This window comes from Aythya ferina, assembly GCF_964211825.1.
Source record: "Aythya ferina genome assembly, chromosome: 2".
Lineage (NCBI taxonomy): Eukaryota > Metazoa > Chordata > Aves > Anseriformes > Anatidae > Aythya > Aythya ferina.
The window spans coordinates 40,665,743-40,680,342 of NC_140297.1; the positions used below are offsets into that span (position 1 = coordinate 40,665,743).

The 14,600-nt window shown below is 40.5% G+C and overlaps 1 protein-coding gene across 21 annotated transcripts in view; it reads right to left on the reverse strand.

Annotated features, from left to right (window-relative positions):
- THRB (thyroid hormone receptor beta) overlaps positions 1 to 14,600 on the reverse strand; it is a 166,632-nt gene that overhangs the window by 42,070 nt on the left and 109,962 nt on the right. For all 21 annotated transcript variants that reach the window (XM_084511765.1, XM_084511775.1, XM_084511764.1 and 18 more), the window contains one exon: positions 10,224 to 10,288. In XM_084511765.1, coding sequence (XP_084367891.1) covers positions 10,224 to 10,230 — 7 coding nt within the window. In that variant the 5' untranslated portion in view covers positions 10,231 to 10,288. The remainder of the gene's footprint in view (positions 1 to 10,223; positions 10,289 to 14,600) is intronic.

Consider the following 14,600-nt stretch of genomic DNA (forward strand, 5'->3'; position numbering starts at 1 on the left):
CGAAAGCTGTTGTGTGTCCACACAGTCCCCGCTCCTCGCAGCCCACACTGCTCACACGTTTTGGGAGAGCACAAACATTTCTTTTTCACCCTCGGCAACAGGACATCAGTTGGTTTCAAGGCAAAAGACAAATCAACAGTTCTGGGATGTTACAGGCTTGCTATTTTATTTTTTTTCACAGTTACAAAGGCATTTCCTCTCACAACAAAAAGTTATTTTACATTCCAAAACTGCTCACACCCTGTAAAAATTTCAACTTGTGGCTCATTAAAATAATAGCAGTAGGTGAAGAAGTCTCTGCATTGTCACTGCCGTACCTGATTGGAAAACAAACAATTGACTGAACTGTTTCTTATATAAACGTTTGCCTCTTCTCATACTTGAAGTTTAATGAGAACTGAGCAGCAAGTGTGACAACATGTTTTTTTTTTTTTTTTTTTTTTTTAAACACTGAAGTATACAAGCATCTAAGGACATCTAAGTGGGTTGGCTTCAGAGAGATCAACTAAGGCAAATGTAATCAGGATTAGGACTGAGGGGTGCATAATGGGTCGGTCAAGCTGCCTAGCTTTGCATGGACTCAGTCCAATAGCTCTGAATGATTTTCACCTAATGACTTAATAAAAAGGAAAAAAAAAAACACAAAAAACAAACAAACAAACAAAAAACCCTACAATTAAAGGACACCCCTCCTCCAAGCAAAATTAAAACCAGATTTGTGTTTTGTGAAAGCATTTTAAAGCATACAAAATAACTAAAACTGAAGGCGCATGAAGTTTTCATGTGTGTTTGTGCTGGGAATGATAAAAAAACTATCTGTGCCAGACAAGGCTAAGGTTTCATTTCTTCTCATTATGTTTCTGTCAGTTCCCAGCATTTTCTTTTCATTCCTTTGTTTTGCTCCTCTTCTCTCCTCTTTCCCATTCCCCTCCTTTTCCCTTTCTCCCAGATGACACTAATATTTTCTTCCTATTCTTTCTTATCAGACACTGAAACAATTCACAATGGAGTTTCCTGAATTTTAAAGTAGGTTCAAGGAATCCTTTAATAAGGGGAAGGATGGAGCACAACTAATACAGGTCGGCCAGATTCTTATTTATGAATATGCAAAACATGCTTCCATACTATATGCTAAATAAAATATTTGGGAACATGTGATTTTCATCCTTTGTTTTAAAATGTAAGAATAACACTTATTATAAGAAAAATGTGTACAAGGAGAGACAAAGGACTCTAATCAGAAGATGGAACCAGTGATGTCTACTGAAACCACTGGGGGTTTCCAGGGTTTCAGAAATGTTTGTGTGTATGTCTGTCCTGGAGGAAATAAACAGGGTCAGGATTATTTAATCCAGGACTGTTACACTCTTTACTCCCTTTAGCAGTGGCAATATCATAAAATGTTTAAATACTGCATACTAATATGAAATACTAATACTAAAACACTTTACAATATGGTTTTGAATATGAAGTATATTTCAATATTTTCAAAGAATCTTTTGGACAAAGATGAAACTGTTATGAAAGAACAGTGTGCAGGTATTACAGTAAACGTTGTAAAGTGTTCTTAGCATGTAAAAAAAGAAACATTAAGAAACTTGCAATGTGAAGTGCAATAGCTTTATCCTAGTTCTTGCTGACAGGTATCATAATGAGCCCTTCAGTGTGAAGCAGTGTAGTCGCCTTTTAAAACCACACTGATTTTCTAATAACTATTAAAGTAATACTGGACACAAACTTATCAAGAACCTGGGCGTGATGTTATGCTCAAATGTCTAAACATAAGAAAAAATTAGAGGAAAAAGAATATCCAGAGGAATGTGGTAGCTCATCTGTAAACTAACCACAGGCAGGTTCTGAGCAGAAAGAAGTAAATGGTGCAGGGGTTTGGTATGTAAAGATATTTGAAACCCTCCCTCTAGAAAAATGAACAGGAGATCTGTACTTGAATATGAAACCTTTTGACAGCTACAGATACAATAAAAATACTGAAGGAAACGAGTGGCCAAAGGTATACAGGAAAAAGCAGTAAGATACCTGCTTATTGGAACTGGAAAAAAATGGCATTGGAAAAGCGGCGTTAAGCAGGACAGTCACATAGATGTTAAATGCATCAGCCCCTGGTAGCTCTGCACAACACGAGGGAGGCAGCTTTCCTGAGAGCGAGGAGTACCTGAGCGTGCCAGCACTGCTCACACCACAGGGCTCGCCGGGTTTCTGTTCTCCAACAGCAGCCACAAGTGAAGAGTAAGAGCAAAGCAGGCGTACACGAGAGCTCCCACCAATAGTCTCCCAAATTCCAGCTACTGTCAGCCCTAGGGATTGCCCCAGTCCCCATAGCCTATCTGCACCGTAGCAATACCCAAGGGATCTCTCCGAAGTCCAGTCCAGCCTCCTCTGGTGTACACTTCTTGCATTCACGTCTTTGGCAAGGAGTTCCAGCACCTGCCGTTTTTTTGTACGCAGAACTGCCTCCGTTGGTTTTCGACCAAGATTAATTTGATGTCAAAACAGAGAGTGATCCTCTCCAGGATTCATCCTGCAGACCACTCCTTGTATCCGTATGGGAAAATTAACGGATTATCACTCTCTTCATGTTATGCTTGGTAGTTCTCTTATTGCCTCAGAGTTTACCAAAACAAAAGCGAGAAGGCAAAACACTGATTACAGATTAAGAATAAAATACCATAAAATACATCTTTTAAAATGTGTACATCACAGTGGAACCATTTGGGAGACTAAGCTGCCCTTCAAAGCAGCACCACTGTTTTTGAAAATCTTGATTCTTAATACTGCTTTGGCCACAAGCCCTCAAAAATCAATTTGTATGGTCCTTCCTCAATCCCACACTGAACCTTCCACCCCTGCCTACTGATGAACGGATGCTGTTCATTAACAGCAAATCCTGAGGACATGTGCATATAATGGATGCTCTTAGTTTTTTTTTTTTTTTCATCATGAAGAACTAATTCATGCCATTTTTACTTTTAGAATTGCTGGAAGAGGCTCTACATCTTGAAATAAGACCTCCAGTTCACGGACCAGGGTTTGAGCAATTGTCAGGTGAAAATAGAGATACTACAACCAGCAGTCTTGATAAATACATAGCAAAACCAAAAATAAATGAAGAAACAAAACAACAAAAACTAATAAAAACAAAAACAACAAAACCTCCAAAGTTTGTCTAAATAATGCAATCAAAGATGTCTTCTGCAAGAAAGGGAAACTGGAACCTGAGAATTTTTTAAAATGCGAAATAAACTGAAGCTCAGGACAGACCTAAAATAAATAGTTTTCAGACAAGTGATCATATACACAGAGCAAATCTGTAAGTTTGGCCTTTCTGTTTTGAAACATGATTTCTTTAAACATTTCCTTAAATGTTTGTCTTCCATTATGATAAACACCATAGCAAATCCGATGTTTTTAAAGAACAACATCAGAAATGCATTTAGAGACTGTAAAAGGTATTTTGTTTATGTGGAAATAACCAGTGAACGTCTGATTGGGTAGTAGCTCCCCCATGGTTCAGCAGCAGCTTTTACATTTGGCACAAAAATCAACAAGTCCTCTCTACATATAGAGCTACGTATGGAGGACAAGTAGCGTGAGCTCACTCGTCTGACATGTAAGCAAAAGAACTGAGCAGCAGTCTGGGGTCAGGCTTATGAAGAACATAAAATGCCAGTCTGCTGCTCTGGTAGCAAGCACAGCAAAGGAAAGTGTTCTGGTTTATAGGATAGTGGAGGAGACTTAGAAAAACAAAACAAAACACGAGGATTTTTTCTTTTTAGGATTAACTATTTCAGCTTTTTTTTTTTTTTTTCTGCAAAGTTAACAAGTATATTTTATACTGACACTATGTACTCCCTCTAACTGCAGGTAGCAGTGTAACACAGACAGTGTTATGCAGTCTAAATTTCAAACACTTCATCTTCTGATCCCATCAGAAATAAATTCAGAAAGATGAGTTAACAAAAAAAGAAACACCTCTGGTTTAAATAAAATTATTATAGAAATGGACTAAGTATACTGGTGAATTATTGAAAACATGGAAAGGGAGAAAATATCATCGCTACCACAAAAAAAAAAAAAAAAAACATACTTAAGAAAATGGCTAGCAGATGTTGCAAAGCTAAAATAAATACATGTTTGTTTTCTCTGTTCATTGTGAAATTTAACCAGACCTGTATTTTTTGAAAAATAAGTGCATCTAACCTGGGAAATACAGCAGGTATCCATGAGCTGTGAGTATGAAACTTAAACACCTTTAGAAACACACAGAGGTAAGATCTTCACATTTTCCCAAAACAACAACAAAACCAACCAACCCAAACCACACACACAAAACAACAACAACAAAAAACCTCTTTCAAGAGCCTTTTTTCCCCGTGATGGGAAAGAAAACCCTAACACATTAGAGAATTGCATGAAACATTGCAAAATGTTATAGACTACTTGCCTTTTGAAACTTTTGTATTTATATAGTACTTTTTAAAAGCACTTAAAACATTAATGATTAAAATGAAAAAGAAAAAAAAAAAAAAAAGGTAAAATTAAGCCAGAATGTCTGTAACCTAGAACTTACTAAGTGTGATATTTTTAACTGCATATTCAAAAATATGCTCCTAAGTAATAAGAGCCGTCATGGAATGATTCATAGCTTCATGCAAAAACATCCCACAATATAAATCTTGTTAACCTTTTGAAAATCCCCAAAAGCTCATTACAAAGCTGCTGAATCCTGGCATAACAAAACCTTATATTAAAGTATTTACTGTCCTTCTAAAAAGTCCATTACTAAAAGAAATAATACACTTGAGTTAGTCGGATTTTATCACGGTCTGGTGGAAAAAAAGAAGTGTCAGACTGTCACTTCTGTGAAATTAAATTATCCTAGGAAAATGATTATAGAAGTTGAGAAGAAATAATTTCTCAACTAATGTTACACAATAAACTACCGTCCCTCTGAATTAACAGCAAGTTTACAGGCTAATTAGCATTCAGTGAAAAGACTCCTGAAGAAAAGCGGGTGTCTTTCCTACCCTATTCTCCCAGTTCTTGGAAACTACATACAACATCAGATACTGGCTTTCAGATGGATTTGTTTGCATAAAAGCTGGTTAATTTTCTTCTCCAAATGAGGGACCTGTTACAAGAAATGCTGCATATTACATTCCACTCATTGAGAACATGCATTTATGACATTTATATGATATTCCCTAATGTAAGCACTTTATTTTATCATAATTCCTATCTTGATCTAACTTTACAGTCATTACCAAATAGAACAATGTGAATGTTTGAGAGCAGAAGATCAATGTCTGGGTCAATTATGAAACCAAACACACTCCAAGTAAAATCAGAGGTAAATCCTGGCCTTACTGAAGTAAGTGAAAGAGCTGCTGCTGACTTCACTGAGACCACTGCTGTGCTCCCTGCATTCCATCTGTATCTACCATGAAGGGGAAATGAAACTGAGTTACTGTATTATACAAATACTGTTTTCTGATTTTTATACCACGTTCTTGAATTCCCTCTTTAGTTCTCACTCCAGTAAATGAAGTAAGAGAGAGATCTGTCTCAGGGCTTGCCATGCATCTTGGGAGAAAATGCACAAAAAGCTGCCTCCAGAGTTAGATTACTGGAAGTAAATAATGATACCAAAGCCAGAAGCTTCACTGGAGTGTTTAGACAGCAAGAACTTTGTTATGAACTATACCGCATAGTTATCTGAAACTACTGCATCTTCTGAAAGAGAAAGTATTACTAACTTTTAAAATTTTCTATTTTATTGTATAAATATATGGCAGAAAGAATTGTAGTTAATGCTGAAACAGGACTGATTTTTAAATACAACTATTTTCCATGTGTTACTCAGTCGACAGTAATTACTGGTGTCAACTGTAAAGCTGCCGATGAACTATGGGAGTGCTACTATTCAGGCAGGCATTTTCCAGTTACTTCCATTAAAAAACAAAATAAAACAACTTTTCATTCTTCAAATGCATTACTGATGTTCTTTAAAAGCATCAGATTTGCTACAGCATTTCTCACAAAAGACTATGAACACTCAAAGAAATCAGGTTTCAAAACAAGAAAGCTAAACTTTCAGATTTGCTTTCTTACATTTGTATGTGTGACAACTCATTTGAAAAATGTTTTATTTCAGGGATACTCCAAGCTCCAGTTTAACGAATTTGATTTCCTTTTATGATAAGATCACCCATCTAGTCGATCAAGGGAAACCAACTGACGTGATCTTTTTGGACCTGAGCAAAGCTTTTGACACGGTTTCCCGTGGGATCCTACTGGACAAAATATCCAGCATACAACTTAACAAACACATCATACTGTGGGTGAGCAAGTGGCTGACAGGCAGGGCTCGAGGGCTTGTGGTAAATGGCGCCACATCAGGCTGGCGCATGGTCACTAGTGGGGTCCCTCAAGGCTCCATTTTAGTGCCAGTCCTCTTCAATGTCTTTATAACTGATTTGGATGTAGGACTAGAAGGTGTTCTGAGCAAATTTGTCAATGACACCGAACTTGGAGGAGTTGTGGACTCTGTTGAGGGTGGAAAGGCCTTGCAGAGAGACCTGGACAGATTGGAGAGCTGGGCATCAAGTTTAACAAGAGCAAGTGAGGGGTCCTGCACCTGGGACGGGGCAACCCTTGCTGTACATATAGACTGGGTGACGAGATGCTGGGGAGCAGCCCCGCAGACAGGGATCCGGGGCCGGTGGTTGACAGCAAGTTGAACATGAGCCAGCAGTGTGCCCTGGCAGCCAGGAGGGCCAACCATACCCTGGGGTGCATCAAGCACGGCATTGCTGGTCGGTCGAGGGAAGTGATTGTCCCGCTCTACTCTGCGCTGGAGCGGCCTCACTTCGAGTACTGCATGAAGTTCTGGGCAGCACAGTACAAGAAGGACATTAAACTGCTCGAGAGTGTCGAGAGGAGGGCGACGAAGATGGTGAAGGGCCTAGAGGGGAAGCCGTATGAGGAGCGGCTGAGGTCACTGGGCCTCTTCAGCCTGGGGAAGGGGAGCCTGAGGGGGGACCTCATTGCAGCGTACAACTTCCTCGCGCGGGGGAGTGCAGAGGCAGGTGCTGACCTATTCTCCGTAATCACCAGTGATAGGACCCACGGGAACGGTGTTAAGCTGAGGCAGGGAAGGTTTAGGCTGGACGTCAGCAAGAGGTTCTTCACCGAGAGGAGGGTGGTCGCACACTGGAACAGGCTCCCCAGGGAACTAGTCACTGCACCAAGCCTGTTAAAAAGCGACTGTACTATGCGCTTAGTCACATGGTCTAAAATTTTGGGTAGACCTGTGCGGTGCCAGGAGTTGCACTCGATGATCCTTACGGATCCCTTCCGACTTGGGATATTCCATGATTATGAGAACTGACTGTGTCCATCTTGGACTTAGTGCCCAAACTGCAAGACATGTATTACGTCCAGCTCTTTGCCTACAGAATGATAGTTTTATCTCAGTGTTTGGCCATCATAAGGATTAGGTGTTACGTGTATAAAACTGTTAGGCAACTTTATACTGACAGGCGCAATGTTTACAAAACCTGTAGGTTGCACTTTTCACTTGTCAGCTTGTAATGTGATTGCGTACACAATATTAGGTGCTCATTAACTCCACCTGCACTTCTATGTGAACTCTGTTTTGGTTACATTCTAAGAAAAAGCATGCATAATTTGGACTTCATTAACTCAGTATTTATTTTTCAGGTTATCTCTCTGCATGAAAAAATACACCTTGTGCATTCCTTTTGCTTTTTATTTTTCATTTCATGCACTTGAAAAGTAGGGGCTTCTACACTTCTGAAATCCTTCTATGTTTTCCATAACTTTGAAGTTCCCCAAACAATTGTGGAAAACTTGAACTCTCTCTTTCTTTAAAGCTCTAAGTACACACAAATACAGAGATGTGCCACTGATACATGAGACGTCAAAAGCTGAGATGTCAAAATACACAAAATATTTTTCCTATGGCAACTGCAAAATGTAGTAGAGGCTAGCTTTACTACCAAGGGCCATATTACACAATCTTCAGTCAGAAAAAGTTCTGTAGATTGCACAAGAAAATGGAGGCTTTTGGGCAGTGCCTACCAAGAGAAAAATTCTTACTGCAATAAAAAATGGAGCATGGGCAGAGCAATTATGTGTCAAAAATCAGAATACTACAGCCTATTATTTTAGGCAACTGGTTTGGTTTTGGATGCAATTCTGCTCTCTTATTCCAGTAACTCAGTAACGGAATCTAAGCTTTCATTCTCATTCATTAGGGAAGGAGCCCTGTCTGGCTCTGGATTGTAGTATTTATGCAGTTTTTATAGTTTGAAAGATTTTTTATTTCAACCGTGCTTCTTTTCATATTCACACTCATGTAGGAAATTTCATTCGTATAATGAGAAACAGAAAATATAAACTGCTCGTAATGAAAAGTGCTGGACATCTGCAGCTGTACCAACAGCCATCTTCTCCAATGAACCTTTATTTTTTTCACACTGTGATTATTTTCTTTGCACATATTTGATCTGCCCACTTCTTTCTAATGCAATGCCAAAAATGTAGGCTCTTCCAGTTAGTGTCTGTATTTCAGTGAGCTTAACAGAGCTTCACTGCTCGGGTAAAGTCCAGAGGACAGGTCTGGTTAACATGCTAGCGGGAATTCACCATAAAACCCCACTCCACAGGAAGCTACATCCCAAACAGGTAAGTGAAGATAGAGTAGGTGCACTGCATTTCCATCCCCATCTCCTGCCATCACACAGCACAAGCTACTAATCATTCCCTCCAAAGCCATAGCAAAATTATGCCCTGTACTAAAAGGTCAAAAAACAGTTATAAAATGAGACGAAAGCACATGAGAGATCTGGAGAGACTGTTACATGTCAATGCTGCAAATTCTTCCAGAAATAATTGTTTCCTAAATGAAATTATCACGCCTAGACTGACTGCACAGCGATGTTAAAAACCCTGCAGTGGGCCCTGGCAATGAGGATAGCAATTTCCTCCCAACCCTCACATGGTGTGATACTAATCCAGAGCCTGGCACACCTATCAAGGTTCGGGTAACTTTATTCCACCAAAAGCCTCAATGTCATCTGCCTCCATCTTATATTTATTTGCACCTAACTTCTGCTTCAAACAACAGTAAAGAAGCCATAAAAACAGAAGTCAAATATCACCTCTTTGCATTTTTTTTCCCAAATAATTCATTTTATTATGTATTTACTAATATTTTGTTTTTCCCCATAAATTTTACTCTCCATCTCATATCTAAGGACTCAAAGCTTAAAAGACCAACCCTGTTGTTTAATACAGCTTTTATCATTTGCTGGTCAATAAAAAAAGAATGGGAACGGAAAGGATATTTCATCTGCTCAGCCAGTAAAAATAAACTGTTCCTTAAGCAAAACACCAGGAATTCAGTCTTGTTTGTTACGATTTTCTCTACGTAGAACATGCTGCATTTTACAAGCAGGCTTTTAAAAGGTCCCCTTTATGCATATTTCAAGAGATAAACACCATTGACAAAAACAGTATCAGCAGAACATTTTCTTTTCTTATATGAATACTAAAACATGTTCTGGAAGTCTGAACCTCTCTATACGATTTCCGTGTCATAACTGCTTTTTTGTAGACATCCTGTTCTTGGCTTATAATATATGTATTTTTTGACAAAGCTAATTCATGTATAGCCTTCAAATACTTTACAACTGACAGGGATAAGGTGGTGAAGGAGACCTAAAATGGTTAATGGCCATTTCAGTCTGGATCTTCAGTCCACCTGCAGACCTGGTCAATTATTATCTAAAGAGTACTTTGTAATCTACGTAAAATGAATTTGACTGTCTCACGTTGAACCCCAGAAGATACAGCCACATTACAAAATAACTCAAACCAACCTACTCAGCAGAAACTGCCACTGTACTAGCAGCTTCAGCAGAAAAGCTGAAGTTCAAATGTGTGCATACAACAAAATTTAACTTGCTTTCTGAAGGAAAACCAAATAGGATGAGAGCTTCAGGGAAAAGTTGTTGGAGATTACTGTGTCCCAATCTCTATGCTCTGGGTAGAGGAAAGACTTAAATTTCCAGCAATGTGTTCAGAACTTGTGAAGGCACTATTTTGCAGTCAATATTGAATAATAACCACTCCAGCAAAGCAAAAATTATTGCATAGATGCTCTTATGGAATATGATTACCTGACATACTGCTGGGAGTTATAGATATGTAATCATTCTTGTTCTTCTTCTGTCACCAATGTCACCTGCCAAGAAAAGCAAAAAATCCCACATGTAATACATCCATAAATGCAAATCTGTAGAACACCAGTAACATTTAAACAGGATGGAACATTTTGGATCTTGAGTACCATGGGGTTCATGTTTACTGGCTTATCAGAGCCATATTAAATTCAATGCACCTTGCTAAACTGCATGAAGCAATGAATCCAAGCCCAGGGTCCAAAACCTGGTGGACTGGAGGAGCTGAGGGTAACGGGGCTTTGAGAACAAGGTCAAAAAGCTGACAGCTGCAGAAAAAAAGTGCTTCTGCCCACTCTGTGGAACACTTTTCCCTATTTTTTTTTTTAGAAGTTCCTTTAATATGGAACTTCAGGAACAAATTCTTTTCTCTTACAGTTTTTAATGATACAAGCGGATTATTTTCAGCTTCAGTAACAACAGGGGATTCAAAGGAATTAGAAATTCTCTGCCTACAGTTACACTGATTCTTCTACAATCATTTGAAAGCCTATTAACTTTTACAAAGTTTTGAGACACCCAGTAGTCATTTTACTCATTTGGTAGAAAGATAACTTATATGTACTTCACTTTTTGAACTTTTAGCTTAGCTTTTGAACAATGGCATCTTCTATTTTATTAGAGATAACTGTAGCTGTGAGGACCTAGATTTGCTGTCCTAAATTTGTGGATTTAATATTTAGATTGTCCTCTTTCTTGTGTCCATACATGTATTGTGTGCACTGAAAACCACTGATACCAGTTGCAGCAGCTTCATTCAGCAGTAGGTGTTATTTACAGTAGCTGTACCGCTTTTCAGAGAGGTTTCACAGGCAGCTTGCCCTCATTTGGGCATCTCAGCCCAAAATACAGAATCCAGTTTGATGATCCCAGCTCTCTGTGGTTTTAGGACAGACAAATCCCACCCCAGCAGACACAACCCTACAGGTACTGCTCCAGTACAGAGCCAAAAGCTAATTAGAATTTTTAAACAAGAAATCCTGCGCCTACAGCTGACCCCACTGATGGCACTGTAAAACAAGTCAACCTCTTTTGATCACAAACGTGAGGAAACGTGTATCTTTTCACGTTAGCATGGAACTGCCATTTTATAGGGTAGGAAGAATCTCTTTGATTGCCCTGAACATTTTAACAGACTGTCTTCTTTCAGTTCTTTATTTCTCCCTGTACATTCAGCACCACAGCCCAGTCCATATTTCCTCTCAGCCACTGTCTCTTCACACCAGGAGCGTTTCCCTTCCTCGTCCTTGAAATAAATATCTTCCCCCAACAGCTGGCCGAAAGGACATCGGGCGCATCTGCTCTACTTCGGCACAAACTACGAAAACCAGAATTAGAAAGCAGGTGAGCGCCAGCGACCGCATGCACCATATAATTAATGTATCTGGGACGCAGCCTGGCAGTTTCACCTCAGCTCATCGACCCCCTGCAGCCCGGCGGGAGCACAACAGCGAGCCCCGCCGGGAGGGAGCTCGGCCGCGCCCCGGGCACCTGAGGCAGCGCCGGGAGCAGCCCTACGAAATGGCGGCGGGGCGCCCTCCACGCCTTCAGGGGCTCAAGGCGCGGCCCCTGCCCCTCGCACCCCGGGCACTCCTCGCCCCTCTCCTCGCCCCAGGGGACAGCCGGCGGCCGGCTACCCGGCCCTGCGGGGCCAGGAGCCGGGGAGAGCCCTGCCCGCCTGCCCTCCCACCGCCGGCCCCCACAGCCACCCCCGGCCCCTCCGGAGCCGGCCCGGCCGCGAGGCGCGGCGCGGCGGCTCCCTCTGGCGGCCCCGCGGGAGCAGGGGACCCCTCCGGGCCGGCGGGGGCTCCGGCTTCGCCCCATGCTCCGAAACCCTCACTGAGCAGCCCCTCCTCTCTCCGTTTTTTAATTTATTTTTTATTTTTTCCCTTCCCATGCAAATCTCGACCTTCTGAATTAACAGCTCTGTTATCTTCCCCGTGATTTATTCCCCATCTCTTCCATCACTTTATGCCTCGTGACATTAACCAGGCAGCTCTGGTAAATCTTTAGGCTAAATTAATTGCTACTCCAACATTCAGCATTGCTTCACGCCTTTAAAAAAAAAAAAAAAAAAAAAAAAGTAAAAAAACCCACAACATACAAACCTTATTGTTTACTCTATTTGTAACGCAAGTGAAAAGTAAAACCTACTGAAAGTTTTACAGCAGAAACTGCTAAAATATCTTCCAGCATACACGCTATAATGTATTTTTATCGCCTTGTCTTTCCTTCCAAGCAAACTACTCAAGTCTCTGTCTGGGCTCGTCTCAGAAAAGACAGCATCTCCTTAAACTCTTAGGGGAAAAGCAAATACTCTGCTTGATATTTGCCATGTACAAACAACACAACCAGAGGCAACAAGATTTTTCTTTTGCTACTGACATCTTGTGGAACTTCATAATCCTTTACAGTCTGTCAATCAAAAGAGTAAAGAGGATACAAATTTAGATCAGGCCCCCAATTATAACCAGAATCTGACCCACCCCACCATGTCATGGGACCCCAAGAACCTCAACAATAAGCCATTTCCCAGAATTTAATTGTGGTTTGGTGACTCAGTGACACACAAGCGCTCTTGAAGTAAACAATTGACTGTTTTAAAGAAAAATTCTGCCCCTCCTGTAAATAATTAGTTACTAATTGTAAAATTATTGTTTTTGTGCCAATCTATTAAAAATGGGAGGGAAAAAAATGAGAAATGTAAAGTTCCTCAATGAATTTTGTATAAAGAGAAAAATTCTAGCCATCCTGGGAGTTTTGCCATTTTTCCTGATGAGACCAGGATTTGGCATGAAGGCAGTTGTCACTTGTGTAAAAAAACTAATTATGAAATAACTGTAGGAAAATATAGTCTTTTGTTTAAAGCATTATACCAACATATCTGGCTTTGGCACAGTCTTCCTGTGTCCCACGGCTCGAAACAGAGAGCGTAGATCCTCTTTTTCTCCTCCCATCTGTGTCTAGAAAATGAATTTAGTGGAACTGGTTGTGGTGGTACTGTGTGTATCTAGCAGCACCCTGAGCAAGCAGATCTCCACTAGGTCAATTCAGCAACTGCCAAAGTAAACATAGTGAAAGAGCCCACTTGTAATACCTGCTTTGTACCTGACAGTGATTTTAATAAACTTTGCAAATGTATTGGAAATGCTTTCAAAAGTATGCTTTTATCCCGCACTTCATATGCCAGAAGTAATTTCCTATTTTTCCTTTAAAGGAAGGTGGCAGATCGGTAGAAACATTGACTATTATTTAATGTATTTGCCTATTATTCTGTAAACTATTTATCCATTTTTGTATCCAGAACTTGGACTGTCTTCTGAGTGCCCAGCATGGTGCACTACTTTACCCGAGCAAGAAGAGTAGGCAGTATCTACATTAATTATAGCAGTTTCCCCTTGAAGGCATAGATGTGGGTGGTGGTGGTAGAAATCAAATTCTTTTTCAGAGTCTACAACTAAAAAGTCTGTGACCAGACAGGACTGGGAAGGAGTCAGATGAGTCACTGGCGAGGCCTCTATCACATCAGGCCAATCATTTCTGGGAGTCTTCACAGACTTTGCAGATTAAGTTTCTCTCTTGCCAGAAGTGACAGAATTTTTGTGTTTAAGCTTTGATAAACACCACAATGAGCAGTGTACATTAGATTATCTTTTATGTGTTGAGCACTTGTTTGCCCACAACAAGCTAGCCAAGGTCTCATGGCTCTGAGTCACAAGCCCTGAGCATGCAGGACTAAGTCCTGAGCTTGTCTCAGCATCCCGCGTGATCTCCCTGCCGGACAGCAGCAGCTGGGCAGTGTGCTCCCTCTCCATCACTGGAGTTCAGCCCCAGTTTTCTTCTTATTTAACAAGGCAGTCCTCACATTCACACTGGATACCTCAAATAGTAGTAGCAAAACAATCATTCCATTCTTGACCGAGTTGTGCTTCCGACATACAGCCCTGTACTAAGAAAAGAATGTTCCTATTTTGTCACAGATCATAACCGAAAGACCCATCTTTGAGATCTTAATCTTCCCCTGGCCTGAAAAGGTCATATTTGAAATTCATTCTCAGCCTTTGGCCTTCAATCCAGCAAAGATGTCAAGTCATATTGCCAATTATTGTGCTTACTTTCTTCTCCCATAATGAAAGGTGATTAACCAATTAACATTAATCACTGTGGTTAAGTGTTCTCCCACTCTCACCAGGTGTCTCCTCCTTCATACAAATGCATTGCATTAACCTAAGAGTACACAAAAGAGTTGTGCTGCTCTGGCTTGAGGATCTTTTCATCCCTGCCCCTTTGCTTCAGCTGTCGATAGAGGCTACCGCT